This window comes from Globicephala melas, chromosome 20, assembly GCF_963455315.2.
Source record: "Globicephala melas chromosome 20, mGloMel1.2, whole genome shotgun sequence".
NCBI classification, from domain to species: Eukaryota; Metazoa; Chordata; class Mammalia; order Artiodactyla; family Delphinidae; genus Globicephala; species Globicephala melas.
The window spans coordinates 50,875,397-50,891,314 of record NC_083333.1 but is presented as its reverse complement, the minus strand read 5'-3'; the positions used below and the strand labels follow the sequence as shown (position 1 = coordinate 50,891,314).

The window sequence follows — 15,918 nt, the reverse complement described above, 5'->3', positions numbered from 1 at the left end:
CACACGGCATGAGGGATGCTAGTTCCCTGACCAGGGGTCGAACCAGTGCCCCCAACAATGGAAGCACAGAGTCTTAACCGCTGGACTGCCAGGAAAATCCAGGGAATACTTTTTAACAATGGGAAAAATCCAAGTGCGTCAACTGATGAAAAGAAGCTAATAAAGAAGGGGTTGGAGATACTAAGAAGGGAGATAATAACCTGAGAAGGATAACTCTGAGCAGACAGAAGATGAGACTGGCCTTGGATGGGAAGAGAGACACTTCCTTCAGTGTAACGTGGAGAAAAGTATCAATAGAAAGAATACATGTAGAAAAGGTCCACCTCTAGTTTAGGGTAGACTGATTTACCTACAACTGTTCTACCTACAACCGTTTACCTACAACTGTCACAGAGACAGATGTGACTACTTGTTAGTAGTGTTGGTGGTGGGAAGCTGATTTGTTCCCATCTGATGGCTAATTTCTCTGTAAAGTTGGAGGTAAGTCATCTGTTAAATGTTGATGGGAAGTGAAGAATAAAAGTTTGAAATAACAGCTGCTGAAGAGTAGGAAAAGCAGCATACTAAAGAAATACAGTGAGAGTGCCACGTGCAGGAAAAGCACCAAGTATATAAAGTACCTGGCACATAACAGGTGCTCCATAACCAATAAACAATATCTATCAACATTATTATTGTTAACATTGGCCAATATTACATAGTCACTGGCCAGACAGAAGAGTCTACTCTGTAGACAAACGATTACAAACCACGTCAGTGCGAGTCTGTAGCCTTTATGAATACTAATAGATCATACTGTAATTTCATATCTTACCATTTATCATGATATGTCTATTAGCTCGTACATTTTTATGTATGTTGGTTTTGTCTCACCATATAAAGCTTTTTGAGAGGAAGTACTGCATGTTACTAAGTCTCTGTATCCCTCAAAGTTTCGTATTATTTGTAAAGTAATTTGTCATGGGTTTCCTCTGGTTACAATGGCAAGCCACTGTTTCCTTGCTTTAAAATGGTCAAATAAACTTGTACCTTCCTGTTTTATTTGTGCAGGGTAAAATTTTGGGGAGCTAAGAACTGTATGAATATGACCGTCCACAAGAGGAACTATCCGGTTTTCACAAACAAAAGACCTACTACCTACAGATAAAATGTTAGCTGGCTAGCACCGCACAAGAGGCTAAGTTAGAGAAAATATTGTGATCTTTCTTACCATAGTTTCATTCTTCTAAGACACTAAGGATGTGAGGTGTAAACTGAAATATACAGAGATGATGTTTGTTCACCTTAAAGAGTTCAAAATATTTTGGGCTTTTATTCCTACCTACACTTTTATCATGTAAGTCAATTGTAGCTGGAACGGGAATATGGCAATCCCGGTGAAGAGGAGGGCAATATTTCTGTAATAAAACATGGATGACTGGTGCCAGTTTGTACGATGGGTGGTAGCAGTAGTTATTTACTTGTCAAACTTTATAACAGAATTCAAAACTTCTTTGCGTGGCAGGTCCTCTCCCAACAACTAAAACACAGAAATATATCTTACAGCTGAAACCTAACTGATAGTAAAAGGAAACATTTTATTATATAACAGGAGTTGAAGTGTTTGAAAATTTATATTAAAAAACCAAACACCATTCTGGACACAACGAGAAAGCTTTACAATCAAAACTACCGTTTACTTTTCAGAAATCTGACTGAAAACAAATGGTTAAATGTGCTGCAAACAAACAAGTCATTCTGTCTATTGTGGCGGCTAAACAAAGTGTGAGCAATGGAACCACTGCCCTAATGGTGACTGAAGCAGACGAGGGAAGAAGGGAGCTCATGAGCAGGATACTCAAACGCAGGCCAGGAGTCCATCTATGGTCCACTTCCGGTCAGTCTGGCAAGTCACTCTGATCCAGCACGATTATCCTGAACAAAAAAGGGAGTTTCGAGTTGGCGTGATGTTTCTTAAAGACACAAACAACAGCCTCTTTTTATTCAACTGAATTCAAAGGAAAGAAACTTTGATCTTTATAATCAAGCGAGATTATGATAAGCTAGTGTATCACGGAAAGGTAAAGCATTTCGAGAACAGCATCTTCTGTACTCCCTCCATCTAAAACCGTTCTTGTGGGACCTCCCTGGTGGCGAAGTGGTTAAGAATCTGCCTGCCAATGCAGGGAACACGGGTTCGATCCCTGGTCTGGGAAGATCCCACATGCTGCGGAGCAGTTAAGTCCATGCGCCACAACCACTGAGCCTGCGTGCCACAACTACTGAGCACACGCGCCACAACTACTGAAGCCCACGCACTCTAGGGCCTGTGTGCTGTAACTACTGAGCCCGCGTGCTGCAACTACTGAAGCCCGCATGCCTAGAGCCCGTGCTCCGCAACAAGAGAAGCCACCACAATGAGAAGTCTGCTCACCGCAATGAAGAGTAGGCCCCGCTCGCTGCAACTAGAGAAAGCCCACGTGCAGCAACGAAGACCCAAGACAGCCAAAAAAAAAAAAAAACCCTTCTTGTTCTGTCTACCAATTATGTAATCAAAGTTGGCATTAATTTCCCCTTGTATTTTAATTAACTATAAACATTAGCATTTTTAAAACTGAGTAACTCTGAATTCAAGTCTTTGTCATTAATGTTTATTTAGATACTGGTACATGTTTAAAGTCTATTCATGTTGTCTATAAACAATGGACTTTGACTTACAAACATCTGACATCTCATTACCTGGATGGTTCGGACCAACCCAGTCGCTTCCAAAAACAGGGTTTTAGTTCCTCTTGATAGGAGGAAGAAAAAACAACTTGATTACTTCCTGGGTCAAAGGGTGAGAGCATTCAGAAGTCACATTAGTACTCTCTCTAGTTTAGGGTGGACTGTTTTCTCTCCATCAATTGTTTTCTTCTACAGAGATAGAATCTTTCTAAAAACACAGATACTGGGCTTCCACTCCTAACATCCTGCAGCTCCCTGTCATAGCAATGGACACAAATGATGCTAATTTCACAAAGTCCCTGCATTATGTTCTCGGTGAATTCAATACTAGCTGAACGCTCACACACTCTGGGCCTTGTGCCAGTCAGGGTCCTGGAGGAAACAGAATGCACCCCCAGGCCCTTTAATGAAGTGACTACTTACAGAGGTGTTGTCAGAATTAAGGGAGCAAACAAGGTATGGCAAAGCATCCAGCAACTAGCAGCAGTGGGAAGCCATTATCACCCCTAAGTCTGAAGAGACTGGGGTTGGGGGGGGAGAGGAGGGGCAGAACAGTTACTGGAACCCAGTGAGAGCTAGAACTGGGAAGGATGGGCTGCACCATAGAAGCTGTGCTTGTTGAGGGACCTCACTTCCACACAGAGATGAGGTGCTGAGGTAGGCAGTAAGGCAAGTAATATCCCAACTATCTGATCTTCTGCTGGGCTCTCCCATTGGCCAAGAGGAAGCCGGCTGGCCAGGAAGCCCAGCAGATTCAGTTCACAAGGGTCAGCATCCTGGGGCACAAAGCAGGGAAGAAAAAGGAGAAGAATGAGAATGGACTGGGGAAGGGATAAAAGGGATACCAGATGATCTGAAAGAGTTAATGACGCTAACTTCCTGAGTAGGAGGAACTTAAATATAGGAGGGCATCATTTGTGAATGGCGCCTTAAAGCTCTATCAAAACAGTTTTGAAATTAAGGTTTGTACTTTTCACATTACTTGTAGACGCCACTTAAATTCCACAATTTATGATTTCTTATCTTTTGAAGACACATTTGAAGGAAAACGTCTTTCCAGACAATATGAGCCTGGCTGAAGGCTTGCTTTAGAAATAGAATTGGCTATTGTTACTGTTTTGTGATAAAGACATAATTGGCATTTAACAGAAAACCTGGGCTGAACTACAGGGGAAAAGTGTAGGAGGATTATGTATAGCATCTGGGAAACATTTCTAAATAACTTTGATGCTCATGGAAGCCCAAGGACTCCAGGCTACATTGTAAATGAACATCCAACTCACCTTCTTCAGAAGTCCCTAAAAAGCTTTCTGATTTCCTTCTCTCTGGCGTGATGCTTTCTTCCCCTTTTCTCTTCTTTTCACCAACTTCTTGATCTTTGGTATTTGTCTCCCTTCAATGACAATGACTTTGGTCATTAAACCATGTGCACAATGGCCAGGGGAACAGCACTGCACTCCCAAGGAAATATGATAATAACTAGAGCTAACTGTGCGTTCCCTATGGAACAGTTCAAGTGCTGTAATGTATATTAACTCATTTAATTCTCATCACAACTATATAAGGTAGTTAAGTGATGAGAAAACTGAGGCACAAAGAAGTTAAATTAATGCCCAGTAAGTCCTAGAGCTGGGATGGACCCAGGAAGTCTGACTCAGACGCTGCTCTCAACCACTAGGCTGTATTGTCCCAAAGGAAAAAAGCATTTCACTTATGTTGTAATCGGTGTCCTTTTTACAACCACATGTATTTTTATTACCTTATCTTCATTTCCTAAAACTCTCAATATCTAACTGCAGTATCTAACAATTGAAAACCACATTTGTCAAACCAGTAAGCAGAAACCAACTCCCCACTCAACTATAAGCTCCTTAAGGGCAGAGACATCCTATCCCTCTGCATCTCTAGCCCCTAGCACAGTGCTCAGCTCACTGACAGTGCTCAACAGATGATGGATGAATCAAACTGACATGGTTTAGGGACTTTTCTTCTGTTTTCATCTGGTGGATATTCAAAATAAAATATGCAAAGTGAGAGAGAAAATAAAGCCAACTAGGGTGAAAAGGATTTTTTTTCCTCCTAACCTCTCATCACTAATAGAATCACAGGCTCTAAAGTTGGAGGAGGTTATCTATTACCTCCGTCCAAATGCCCTGGACCAGAGAGTCATGCAGCCTACGCTCGGGTGGGAGGAGCTGCTGTTAAAGTTAGTGTAGAGGCAGCTGTTTCTCTATCAGATTGCTGTGGCCATTAGAAAGCTTGTGCTTTACTGAATAAAAATCTCTTACTCTGCAGTTTCTAGTCAGTGGCTCTGTCCTTTGGGGCAGAAGAGAGTAAGCTGACTCTCTTCACTTTACAATATTTCAGGTATTTGGGGGCAGCTATCAAATTCTCTACTCCATTTGCTCTTCTCAGACTGAGCCTTCCCAGCTCCTTCAGCTGTTCTCACATGACAAGGTTTCCAGACTTCTAGCTGTTCTGTGGCCACCCTCTTCTGTTCGTTGACCGTTAAAGTGTGACACCCCAAAGGAGCCCCACATGAGTTCCAGGAGTCCGCTAGCTAGCCTAAGACAGCACCGTGACCTGGGCTGCACATTTCTGTCTGTTCGGCATCAGTGCTGCACTGACCTTTTCAGCAACTGCATCAAGCTGAGGTCTCATGGAGTCGCTGTCCATGTCTTCTTCAGGGGGAATTTCTTGAATTCTTACCACATCTCAAAATGCATGCTAAATGCTGGGCGTATAAAAATAAGACGTACTTCCCATCTTCAATGAAATTACAGGTGAGTAGGAGCTTTTGATCAAAAAATGCTCCATTAGGTCAGATCTCTCACATTCTATACTTTTGGATCTAAATGCTCACTTTTATCTTTCAGAGAAATCTAACATTTCCACCTGTCAAGACCATTTTGAAGCCACAGTTTATCTGCCCATCACATTAGCATTTATCCTTAGATTTGTGTTATCTAAAAATTTGATAAGCATGCCTTTTCTGATTTAATTCGAATGACCAATGAAAATGTTGAAGGTGACAGGGCCTAGACACAGCAATCTTAGAGGCCTGTCTCTATACTAATATCAGTCTGCTAGTCAGTATCTTGAGCACTGTGGGTGGCTGGAGGAAGAGGAGGGAGACAGAAGGCAGGGCTGGCTTATCTAGAGCAATGTAACGCCATCACCAAACATTCCTTCTCCGAGGAGTCCATGTACTTCCTAAAAAACTAAAATCTATCTTTTTCAAAAAACTGAACTAAAATCTAGTCCCCCTTCCTAAAAAAGAAAAAAAAATGATCCCCTGATGGAGAAGAATAACCTTGCCGAGCACTTGGGGAGACCCTGTAGCTCTGTGCTGTCCTCAGGTGGCTGCAGCCATCTTTCCAGGTCCTCATCAAGCGTAGAGTGAGCTCTGTGCAAGGGCAAGTGAAGAGAATTGAGACAGCAATCATTCCCCTTCTCCCTTGACAAGGAGGCGTAGCACTCTGGAGCGGGAAAGGACCTTCAAACTCCTGCTTTCACTATACACATGAGAAAATGAGAGCTCGGTGAGACTGTACCTGGAGTTGTAGTGGTCACTCAGATCCGATTTAAATGTGCACCAGAACCCTCCTTTAGCCTCTTGACAAAAAAGCCCAAAGTGTGATATTAGACTCTGTCTCAATTCTAGATCATTACATCAATTTCCACCTGAGGCTAGAAATGTACACTCATTCCCACAAGTTTTTCAGATTAAGAACTGCCTCTGAGGCTACTGGATGCAGAGAATGTGTTTTCAGAAGGCCTGAAAAGTCCCAACCATCTGAAAAAATATCTTCCACTCTGGCTTGGTGCCAAGGACTGAGATGACTGAGCATCTGTGGGCATCTACCTGTGTCTAGCATAGCCAGCCCTTTTGAAAAAGGAAGAGACAATGATAATAGTAGCTAACTTTTGATAATGTGCAAAGCACTTCATATCTGTATAACCAAATGTAATTTGGCCTTCTTGAGCTACTCTTCTTTTGCCTTAAATAATGGCTAGATATTTACCGAAGGTGTTTGGGGGAGATGGAATGAATGGAGTTACATCATACATTATAGACAAAAGGTTCATAAAACTTTTAAAAGTTTACCTTCCTCCCCCTTTGCCTCTTTGTCTTCTCTGTCTCACCCCCACACACACACCAAAAAACCCTCTCCCCACTTCCTCTCAGGTCCCAGGGCTCTAGTCTCCTCACTTCCTGTCCAGGTCTCTCTCTTTTCCTTCCTTGTGGAGAATAGTTTAGCCCTTGAAGAGTGTGACAGAAACTGGATTCACTACCCAAAAGTTATTCATAACACTCTCCTCCCTTACCTTCCTCTTCTACAGCAGCTGAAAGCTAAAAACTCAATTTCCAGTCTCCCTGGCAACCAAGGGTGGCCATGCGTCACATCTGGCCAAGGAGATATAAGTAGGCATCTGCTGAGAAGGGCTTCTAGGAAAGCTTTTGCTTTCCAGATAAAAAGACATAAAGTTGGCTAGACTATTCCTTTGCCCCACCCTCTTATTTCTGCCTGGAGTATGGATAGCAGCCACCTTGTCCAGGAGTTGACAAGCCTGAAAACAAAGGCCAACATGCTATGTCTGGTAGAGCAGAAAGCTCAGAAGAGCCTAAGTCCCTGGTAGCATCATTGAGCTGCTACGCCAGCCATGCCCTGCCAACCTCCGGGCTTCATGTCATGTGAGACAAACTAATTTAAACACGATGGTGGGGTTTTCTAACGTTTGCAGCTGAAAGTATTCTGCAGGGCTTCCCCAAGGATTTGCTGGTCCAGGGTGAGGATGAAGCAGGTGGTGTAAGTGTAGATCCATAGCCTCTCTTTCTTTAAAACGTAAACATTTTGTTCATCATGGATTTGGTTTTGCATTAGTATTGATTTTTAAAAATATGGCATCAAAATAGTACTTTTCTTGACTTCTGAGTTTTTTGGTGCCTCCTTCAATTTTGTGCCCAAGGAGTGTGTTGCACTCACCTCCCTCGAGTCCTGGCCCTGAATAACAGTTCGGACAAAGCAAGAAATGTTAGGAGGCAAAGGAGGTGATCTGAAGTGGTTTACCTTACAACACAGGTCAAAGGAGAGCTCCAAGTCAAGAATGGAATTGGGTTTCTTGAGGCAAACTTGTGTTTTCAGACTGAATTGTCTGGATGGTTGCCTCCATCTTCTCTTATTTGGCTAGAAAGATCTAAAAATTCTCTTTAAAATGCTTTGAAAGAAACTGAAACCGATGTTTGCCTCACAAAATGAAGTAAAAACAAAAACAACAAACAACAACTTTACAAGAAAAAAATAAATAATCCTATTAAAAAATGGGCAAAGGACTAGGATATTTCTCCAAAGAAGATATATAAATGGCCTTCTGCATATGAAAAGATGCCCAACATCGCTAATCATTAGGGAAATGCAAATCAAAACCACAATGAGATATCACCTCGCACCTATCAAAAAAACAGAAACACCACCACCCTGGTGGTCCAGTGGTTAAAACTCCGCGCTTCCACTGCAGAGGGCACAGGTTCAATCCCTGGTCGGGGAACTAAGATCCCGCATGCCGCTTGGCACAGCCAAAAAAAAAAAAAACAAAACAGAAAATAACAAGTATTGGCAAGGATCTGGAGAAAGTGGAAGTCTTGTACACTGTTTGTGGGAATGTAAAATGGTGCAGCTGTTGTGGAAAACAGGATGGCATTTCCTCAAAAAAATAAAAATAGATTTACCATATGATCCAGCAATACCACTTCTGGGTATATATCCAAAAGAAATGAAAGCAGGGTGTGTTGAAGAGCTATTTGCACACTCACACTCAGAGCAGCATTACAGTAGTCAAAAGGTGGAAGCAACCCAGTGTCCACTAACAGATGAATGGATAAACAAAATGTGATACACACACACACAATGGAATTCAGCCTTAAGAAGAAAGGAAATTCTGATGCATGCTACATGGATGAACCCTGAAGACATTATGCTGAGTGAAATAAGCCAGTGACAAAACAACAAACACCGGAGGGAGATGCAAGAGGGAGGGGATATGGTGATATATGTATACGTATAACTGATACACTTTGTTATACAGCAGAAACTAACACACCATTGTAAAGCAATTATACTCCAATAAAGATGTTCAAAAAAAAAAAAAGAATAGTGAAACTCAGAGAAACAGAGAGTAGAACTGTGGTTGCTGGGGACTGAGGGGAGGGGGAAATGGGGAGTTGTTGTTTAATGGGTATAGAGTTTCAGTTTTGCAAGATGAAAAAGTTCTGGAGATCAGTTGCACAACAATGTGAATATACGTAGCACTACTGAAATGTACACTTAAAAATTTTGTGTTATATGTATTTTATAACAATTAAGGACTTTTTAAAAAAAAACAAAAAAAGCCTTTTAGGAATAGGGGCTATAAGGATAGTATGACAAGAGACCATTATTTCCTTATTTGTCAATATCAGAAGAAAAACTAATATAAACTAACACTATAGTTTTTTCAAACACTTTAAAAAAAAAATCCAGCTTTTTCTGTTACCTCTCTGTATCCTCTTCTAGATCCTGAGTTTCTTTGGTCCAAAGCATACTGCTGTCTTCTTTATTACTGTTAGTTTCTTGTTCTTCTAAATGCCTTTGATCTAAAAACAGTTGAAAGACTTAACTTTAGAACAAAAAAAATTTTGAGAAAACCTGCCTTAAAATGGAGTGCAGGACTTCCCTGGTGGCCCAGTGGTTAAGAATCTGCCTGTCAATGCAGGGGACATGGGTTTAATCCCTGGTCCGGGAAGATCCCACATGCCGCGGAGCAACTAGATCTGTGCGCCACAACTACTGAGCCTGTGGTCTAAAGCCCGCAAGCCACAACTACTGAGCCCACGTGCCGCAACTACTAAAGCCCGTGCGCCTAGAGCCTGTGCTCTGCAACAAGAGAAGCCACCGCAGTGAGAAGCCCACACATCACAATGAAGAGTAGCCCCCCACTCGCCGCTACTAGAGAAAGCCCGTGTGCAGCACCGGAGACCCAACGCAGCCAAAAAAAAAAAAAAATGGAGTGCAAAAAATTAAGGCTAATCAGTGGACCCTGAAGTCTGCAATGCACGGGTTCCCCTCTTCCCACAAGAGCAGGGGGCCAGGTGGCAATCTGCAGGGCGCCTGTATCCACAGCAGCTGCTTCTGAGGTCTGGGGAGCTCTTTGCCAGGCGAAACGGCAGGAAGCCTTGCCTGTGCCAAGGCTCGAGAGAGACAGAGGAAAGAAATGGCACATAAAAGAGGAGGCAAGAGTCCCTGAAAACAAATTGTACAGATTTATTCTGGGGGGCCACCCTCTTCCCATTTGTTAGATGTTTCCAGATTGGAGCCAGGGAAGGAATTTGGGTGGGGAAGGGTAGTGCCCTTTACTGTATGCCAGGCATTTTACATATGCTATCTCATTTCATCCTGCCAGCAGTCCTATGAAGGGAAGGAGACTAACATTTGTTAAGTATCTTACAACGTACCAGGCACTATGCATGCACATCATTAGGTAGGAGTTATCATTCTCATTTTACATATGAGGATAACTGAAGCTCAGAGACATTAAACAGTCTGTCATACCAAAGTAAGTAGTGGAGTCAGAATTGAGGTGGAGTGTGCCTGACCTCAAGGTCCACACTCACCCAAATGTACCACTGTGCTTCCAAGGACAGTTACAGCAAAATCTGATGAGAAGGAGCTGGGGATTTGGCTTACCACTTGCAGCGATGCCCAGATGACTTGCTGTGTTCTCATCCCGCACTGTGGATGAGGCCTGCTGCCGCTTCAGGTGCTCTGTCACAACATAGAGCAGAAAGCAACTTATTTCTTCTTTTGCATGTCACATCATCCTCTAGGGCAGTGGTTCTCAAACAGTACTCCTCAGACCAGCAGCCTCAGTATAACCTGAGAACTTGTTAGGTATGCAAATTCTCAGGCCACATCTCAGGCTTACTGAATCAGAAACTCTGGGGGTGGGGATGGTGTAGCAAGCCCTCCAGGTGCTTCTGATGCCTGATGAAGTTTGAGAACCACTGCCTTAGGCATCCAATCCCACGTAACACTAAAAATAAAAGTAAAAATAATGATGATGGGGGCTTCCCTGGTGGCGCAGTGGTTGAGAGTCCACCTGCCGATGCAGGGGACACGGGTTCGTGCCCCGGTCCGGGAGGATCCCACATGTGGAGCGGCTGGGCCGCTGAGCCTGCGCGTCCAGAGCCTGCGCGTCCGGAGCCTGTGCTCCGCAATGGGAGAGGCCACAACAGTGAGAGGCCCGCATAACGCAAAAAAAAAAAAATGATCATGATAGGTAACACTTGCAGAGCTCTAAGTGGCAGGTACTATTTCTAATTTGCATACATTAATTCAAGATTAATATTCACAATTAATCTTCACAATACCCTATGAGATTGATCACATTATTGTTATTCTTGTTTAACAGATGAGGAAATTAAGGTAAAGAAAGGTTAAGGAGGGACTTCCCTGGCTGGTGGTCCAGTGGGTAAGACTCCACGCTCCCAATGCAGGGGGCCTGGGTTCAATCCCTGGTCAGTAGAACTAGATCCTGCATGCATGCCGCAGCAAAGATCCCGCGTGCCACAATGAAGACCCAGGGCAGCCAAGATAAATATTTTTTTAAAAAAAAGGAAGGCTAAGGAACTTGCCTAGAATCACACAGATACTAAGAGGTGTAACTGGACTTTGAATTCAGGCAGTCTGGCTCTAAGGCTTATGCTCTTAATCTCTACTTTATATACTCTCTCAAAAAGTTGGTAAATTCAGAGTAGTCCAAATCTTTCCCTATCTCTGTTGGCCTAAAGTACACATTTTTGATCTGGTCTGTAGAGAGACAAAAGGCAAAGAATAAAATTTCCAGTTCCTAACGAATTGATCATTAGACTAAGACAAGCGTCTGCTAAACTCAGTGCACTGCTTCACGTGTGTCAGGCGCTCAGTTTCCTCAAAGTGCTCCCCAGAGCCCATCAGAGAGACAGCTGGGAGGCAGCACAGATGGGACCCCTGGGCTCACCAGCACAGCCCTGTTGTGTGCAGGCACAGGTCTTGCCCTTCTAGCAGGTCAGGAAGCAAGCCCTCCCTGGCAGCCCCTGGGCATCAAGGGGCCCCATAAGGTCATTTAATATAATCTGAAATTTTTAAATCCATTTTTATCTTTGTTAGAGGTAGTCCCTTGTTGATCTTACAAGATTCTAAAGGACCCTCCCCTTTAGGCCCTGGATGGAAGCCTGGAGTTGTGGATGTGTGCCCTTCAAAAGAGTAGGTGTCAGCTCCAGGTCACTCCCCAAAGCTCTCCTGAGAGGAAACAACGAGAGTGATGATAAACAATAATCAGGTAGGCATACCCGTTATTAGGAGAAACTACTCAGGTGCCCTCTGCCCTTTATCTTTCTGGAAAATTACTGACCCATCTCAAAGTACAAGACATCGCCTAGAAACCTGGCCCAGATAATTCCCATAAGCGAAATGAGGAAGAGTTTCTGCAGAGCACACTGGGGTACAGCAGTGCCAAGAGGCCGGCTGCAGAAGCCTGGTGACAGCTCCTGAGATGGGGGGTGGGGGTCCACATTGTGACTGCAGAGAGAGGAGAGCAGGATCCAGAGGAAAAGTATCGCTAAGGTCTAACTGCAAAGGAGCCTACAAGTACTGTCCTAAGCCGTGACCAAAAAACAGACGGCACTGAGAATCTACCTGAGCGGGACACGAGGGGCTGACCTCTACTCTCACAAGCAGTAGTTCCATGAGTATGTGAAGGAGAGCAACTGGAGGGGAGGAATTTACAGGGACCCCTTAGGGGGTTCCAGGGGAGGCAGACTGGTGCCGGGGTGGGAGCCCTAAGAGCCAACAACCCTGTGACCCGCACAACCCTGTGGCACTGGGCGAGGGGTGTGGTGAGGCAAGAAGGGCCTATGACTACAGAAAAGAAAGAAACCGAGGGAGGCTTTGGCAGCTCTGACCGGCTCCACCCAAGTTTGTAAGGCCAACAAGCCAGGGGCTAGGGATTGGGTAGCCTAGACCGTATCTGTCCATTGAGTCATTCAACTCCCTCTTCCTGATGAAACACAAAACCTCAGGGACCCTGAAAATCAAGAGATTCCCCTTAGGAAACTCCCTACTGTTCCCATACCAAGAACTGTACCATCAGAGGTCTGATGAGATGTGCCCTCTGAGAGTGAGGGGCTGGTCAGCCAGGCTGTCACGAAGAGGGCAGTCAGTCCTCGCTGGAGAAGCAAACCACCTGCCCCAAATGTTTCTATCACCATGCTCCATTTACTTTCAGCATCAGCTCAGCTGGGCAGGCCAGCTGATCAGCTGCAACTAAAATTGAGCAGGTATCCCTCAGTCTCTGCCTGAAATGGAAAATTCTGGTCTCATTAGGTCTTGTGCCACTGACTTCCCTGCCCTCAGGAAAGGGATTCATCCACAATGCCAATACCTTTAATATCTCCTGCTAATGGCAAAACAGAAAGCATGGGGTGTTTTGGCCGAGTTGCCAGACTTCAGTATAGCTGAAGTATGGCTAGTTTGGTGCAAAAAGGAGCTAAGAATTCTTTTAATAAAACAAGTTCATCATAATAAACCACTTGAACATTGTTATTTCCTCTTAGAATCATTACCGTAGGCCCTTTAAGTAACAAAATGACAACAGACACAGACCAATTATCCTGGCCAGGCTTCAGTAGTAGTCTGAGGCCCATTTTATTGGAAAACTGTCTCTTCCAGAATTCTGTACATTCAATCAAACCTTTATATGGCCTGCGGTACTAGTGCTCTCACCTGAGACAAAGAACCTTATGTGGTCAGTGACCATAAGAAGCAGGGCCATGGAGTATATTCTGCATTGAGCATGCCTTACCGATTTCGTCAAGCAGCTCCTGAGGTGGTGGTGGCAGCTCATCAATGTGATGTTGCGAGATGGCTTCTACTAGTTCTTAAAAAAGATAAAGGAGAAAGTGACTTACTGCCTTCCTAGACCTGAACTAGGTTTTCGAGGCTTCGACGTGGACTTGACTTAGGATTTCTCAATGATGAAACAAGCTAAGATGGGGAGAAAACCTCTTATATTAACGGTCCTAATTGAGACTTCATATGTGAAAGGCTTTACTCTCCTTTTTACTCTAAACCCTTTCCTACATCACACCTCACCTCAGTACCACTTGATCTGTGCCCCTCCCCAAGGATATTTGAGGGAGGTGAGGTATAAATTCTTACTAAGAGGCTGGGGTTCCAATTTGGACCAAGACTGCTGGAGGGATATAGAAGCTCTAGACCCGTCAAAATGAAAAAGTGGGAGGCCTTTCTCTATAGATCATCAGGCCAGGGGATATGGGAGACCATACTTAGGGCCTTCACGTAAGGGCTCAATTATAACATTAACCAAAACCCCTCAGCATAGTTCACAATATCTCTATCCCCCTGAGGGAAATTCTGAGTTGTACCAAAGACACAAGACAATAAGATTAATGGAGCAAAGGCAATTACACCTCAAGAGCTGTTAACGCTCTCATACCCTTTGATCTGGAAATTGTCTTCTAAGACTCTATCCTAAGGAAAAGATCAGAGGTTCAGATAAAGATTTCTGTACAAAGAGCAAAAGTTGGAAAACAACATAAATCTTCAACATAAGGGCATGGTTAAGCAACATAAGTAGAATGGACTACTATGCAGCCATCACATATATTTATGAATAATTTTTACTGACAAGTAGAAATCCTAAAATATATCATTAAAGAAAAAGAAGCAGGCCAGAGCTGATACACTATATGATCTCAACTATGCTAAGAAAAAGAATATATATATATATATATATATACAGCCCCCAAATATATATATATATATTCTTTTATATATATTTGGGGGCTGTATATATATATATATACCAAAATACTACAAGAGGTTAAAAAATGATGGTAGAGGGACTTCCCTGGCAGTCCAGTGGTTAAGACTTCGCCTTCTAATGCAGGGGGTGCAGGTTTAATCCCTGGTTGGGGAGCTAAGATCCCACATGCCTCGTGGCCAAAAAACCAAAACATAAAACAGAAGCCATATTGTAACAAATTCAATAAAGACTTTAAAAATGGTCCACATCAAAAAAAACTTAAAAAAAAATAATGGTAGAATGGTCGTGGTTTTCTCTTTTAAGCTCGTCTGTATTCTCTAAGTTTTCTATAATGAGCATGTTTTACTTTTATAGTCAGGGGAAATTAGCATTTTTGTTTGAATCTGCTATAGCCATCAAAGAAGAGATGAAGTCTCCCTTAAACTGGTTTACTATTATGAACTTGTATTTTAATATTAAACACAGGGTACCTTTTGGCAGGCTCCTCCTCTGAGTGGCACGGGATGATGTGTCAGGTGCCTTGGCAACGCTGGAGGAACCAGCCCCAGTAAATGCAGGCAATCTTTTCTACAAGTAAGACATAAACATGGTAACCGACACGTGTATTAAGCTAAAAAGGCCTGTTAAGCTCAGTCATTTCCAAGATTAATCTCGTGTATCACTGATGGAAGAAGCTACTTGTTTTGTTGACTGAGTCAAACATTCAAACGTTATCTCCTCTCGGAAGCCTTCCCACCCCCTTTGCCTCCACAGCGCTCAGTTTTTACCTCTGTGTTACATCCTGCCAGTCTTTCTCAACAGGCTCCTTCAGGGCGCGGACTTTCCTAGTCACTATGCCTAGAAAAGGGCCTGGCATAGTGCCTGGCACTTAGAACCTGCCCCATTAACAGTTTGTTGAACAAGAGCATAAAATTCTTTATTTCCCTACTTCAGAGTGAGACCTTTTGTGAGTCAAATGCCCAGAGAAGATGACAGTCGATTTTTCACTGAGGGCCAAACAAGTAATCAATCTGCCTACAGAAAGGTCAGTCAACAGGTTTTTAATGAGCAGAACCAAGTAAGGAACTTTCAGTTTTCTTGAAGAGACTACACATATGAAGTATGAGGGAGAGAGAGAAAGGAAACCAACAAACAAACAGCACGGGGAGGGGAAGGAAGCAAGGAGAAGGTACCATTAAGTGTTTTTACTGCAGATTATTGGTTCAGGAGTTCAGAAAAGGTAGAGATCAATCGAAACTCTCAGAGAACTAACCAGAGGAGGCGTCAAGAAGGAAGCAGAACTCAAGCCTCCTCTTAGTATGTAAGACATGGTTAGGTAGAAAGAACAATGCAGATGAACAATGCATCATA

At 43.3% G+C, this 15,918-nt stretch overlaps 1 protein-coding gene across 7 annotated transcripts in view; it reads right to left on the bottom strand.

The window, feature by feature from the left end:
• Nucleotides 1-1,570: 1,570 nt before the first annotated feature.
• The window catches only part of TEX14 (testis expressed 14, intercellular bridge forming factor), an 80,257-nt gene continuing 65,909 nt past the window's right edge, over nucleotides 1,571-15,918 (bottom strand). For 5 of the 7 annotated variants that reach the window (XM_060290827.1, XM_060290832.1, XM_060290828.1 and 2 more), the window contains 8 exons: nucleotides 15,039-15,135; nucleotides 13,585-13,659; nucleotides 10,431-10,508; nucleotides 9,241-9,340; nucleotides 6,020-6,112; nucleotides 3,990-4,099; nucleotides 2,719-2,806; nucleotides 1,571-1,914 (listed from right to left, as the gene is read on the bottom strand). In XM_060290827.1, the coding sequence (XP_060146810.1) occupies nucleotides 1,878-1,914; nucleotides 2,719-2,806; nucleotides 3,990-4,099; nucleotides 6,020-6,112; nucleotides 9,241-9,340; nucleotides 10,431-10,508; nucleotides 13,585-13,659; nucleotides 15,039-15,135 (678 nt within the window). In that variant the 3' untranslated portion in view covers nucleotides 1,571-1,877. The remainder of the gene's footprint in view (nucleotides 1,915-2,718; nucleotides 2,807-3,989; nucleotides 4,100-6,019; nucleotides 6,113-9,240; nucleotides 9,341-10,430; nucleotides 10,509-13,584; nucleotides 13,660-15,038; nucleotides 15,136-15,918) is intronic. The other 2 variants (XM_060290829.1, XM_060290830.1) reach the window with 1 other exon arrangement.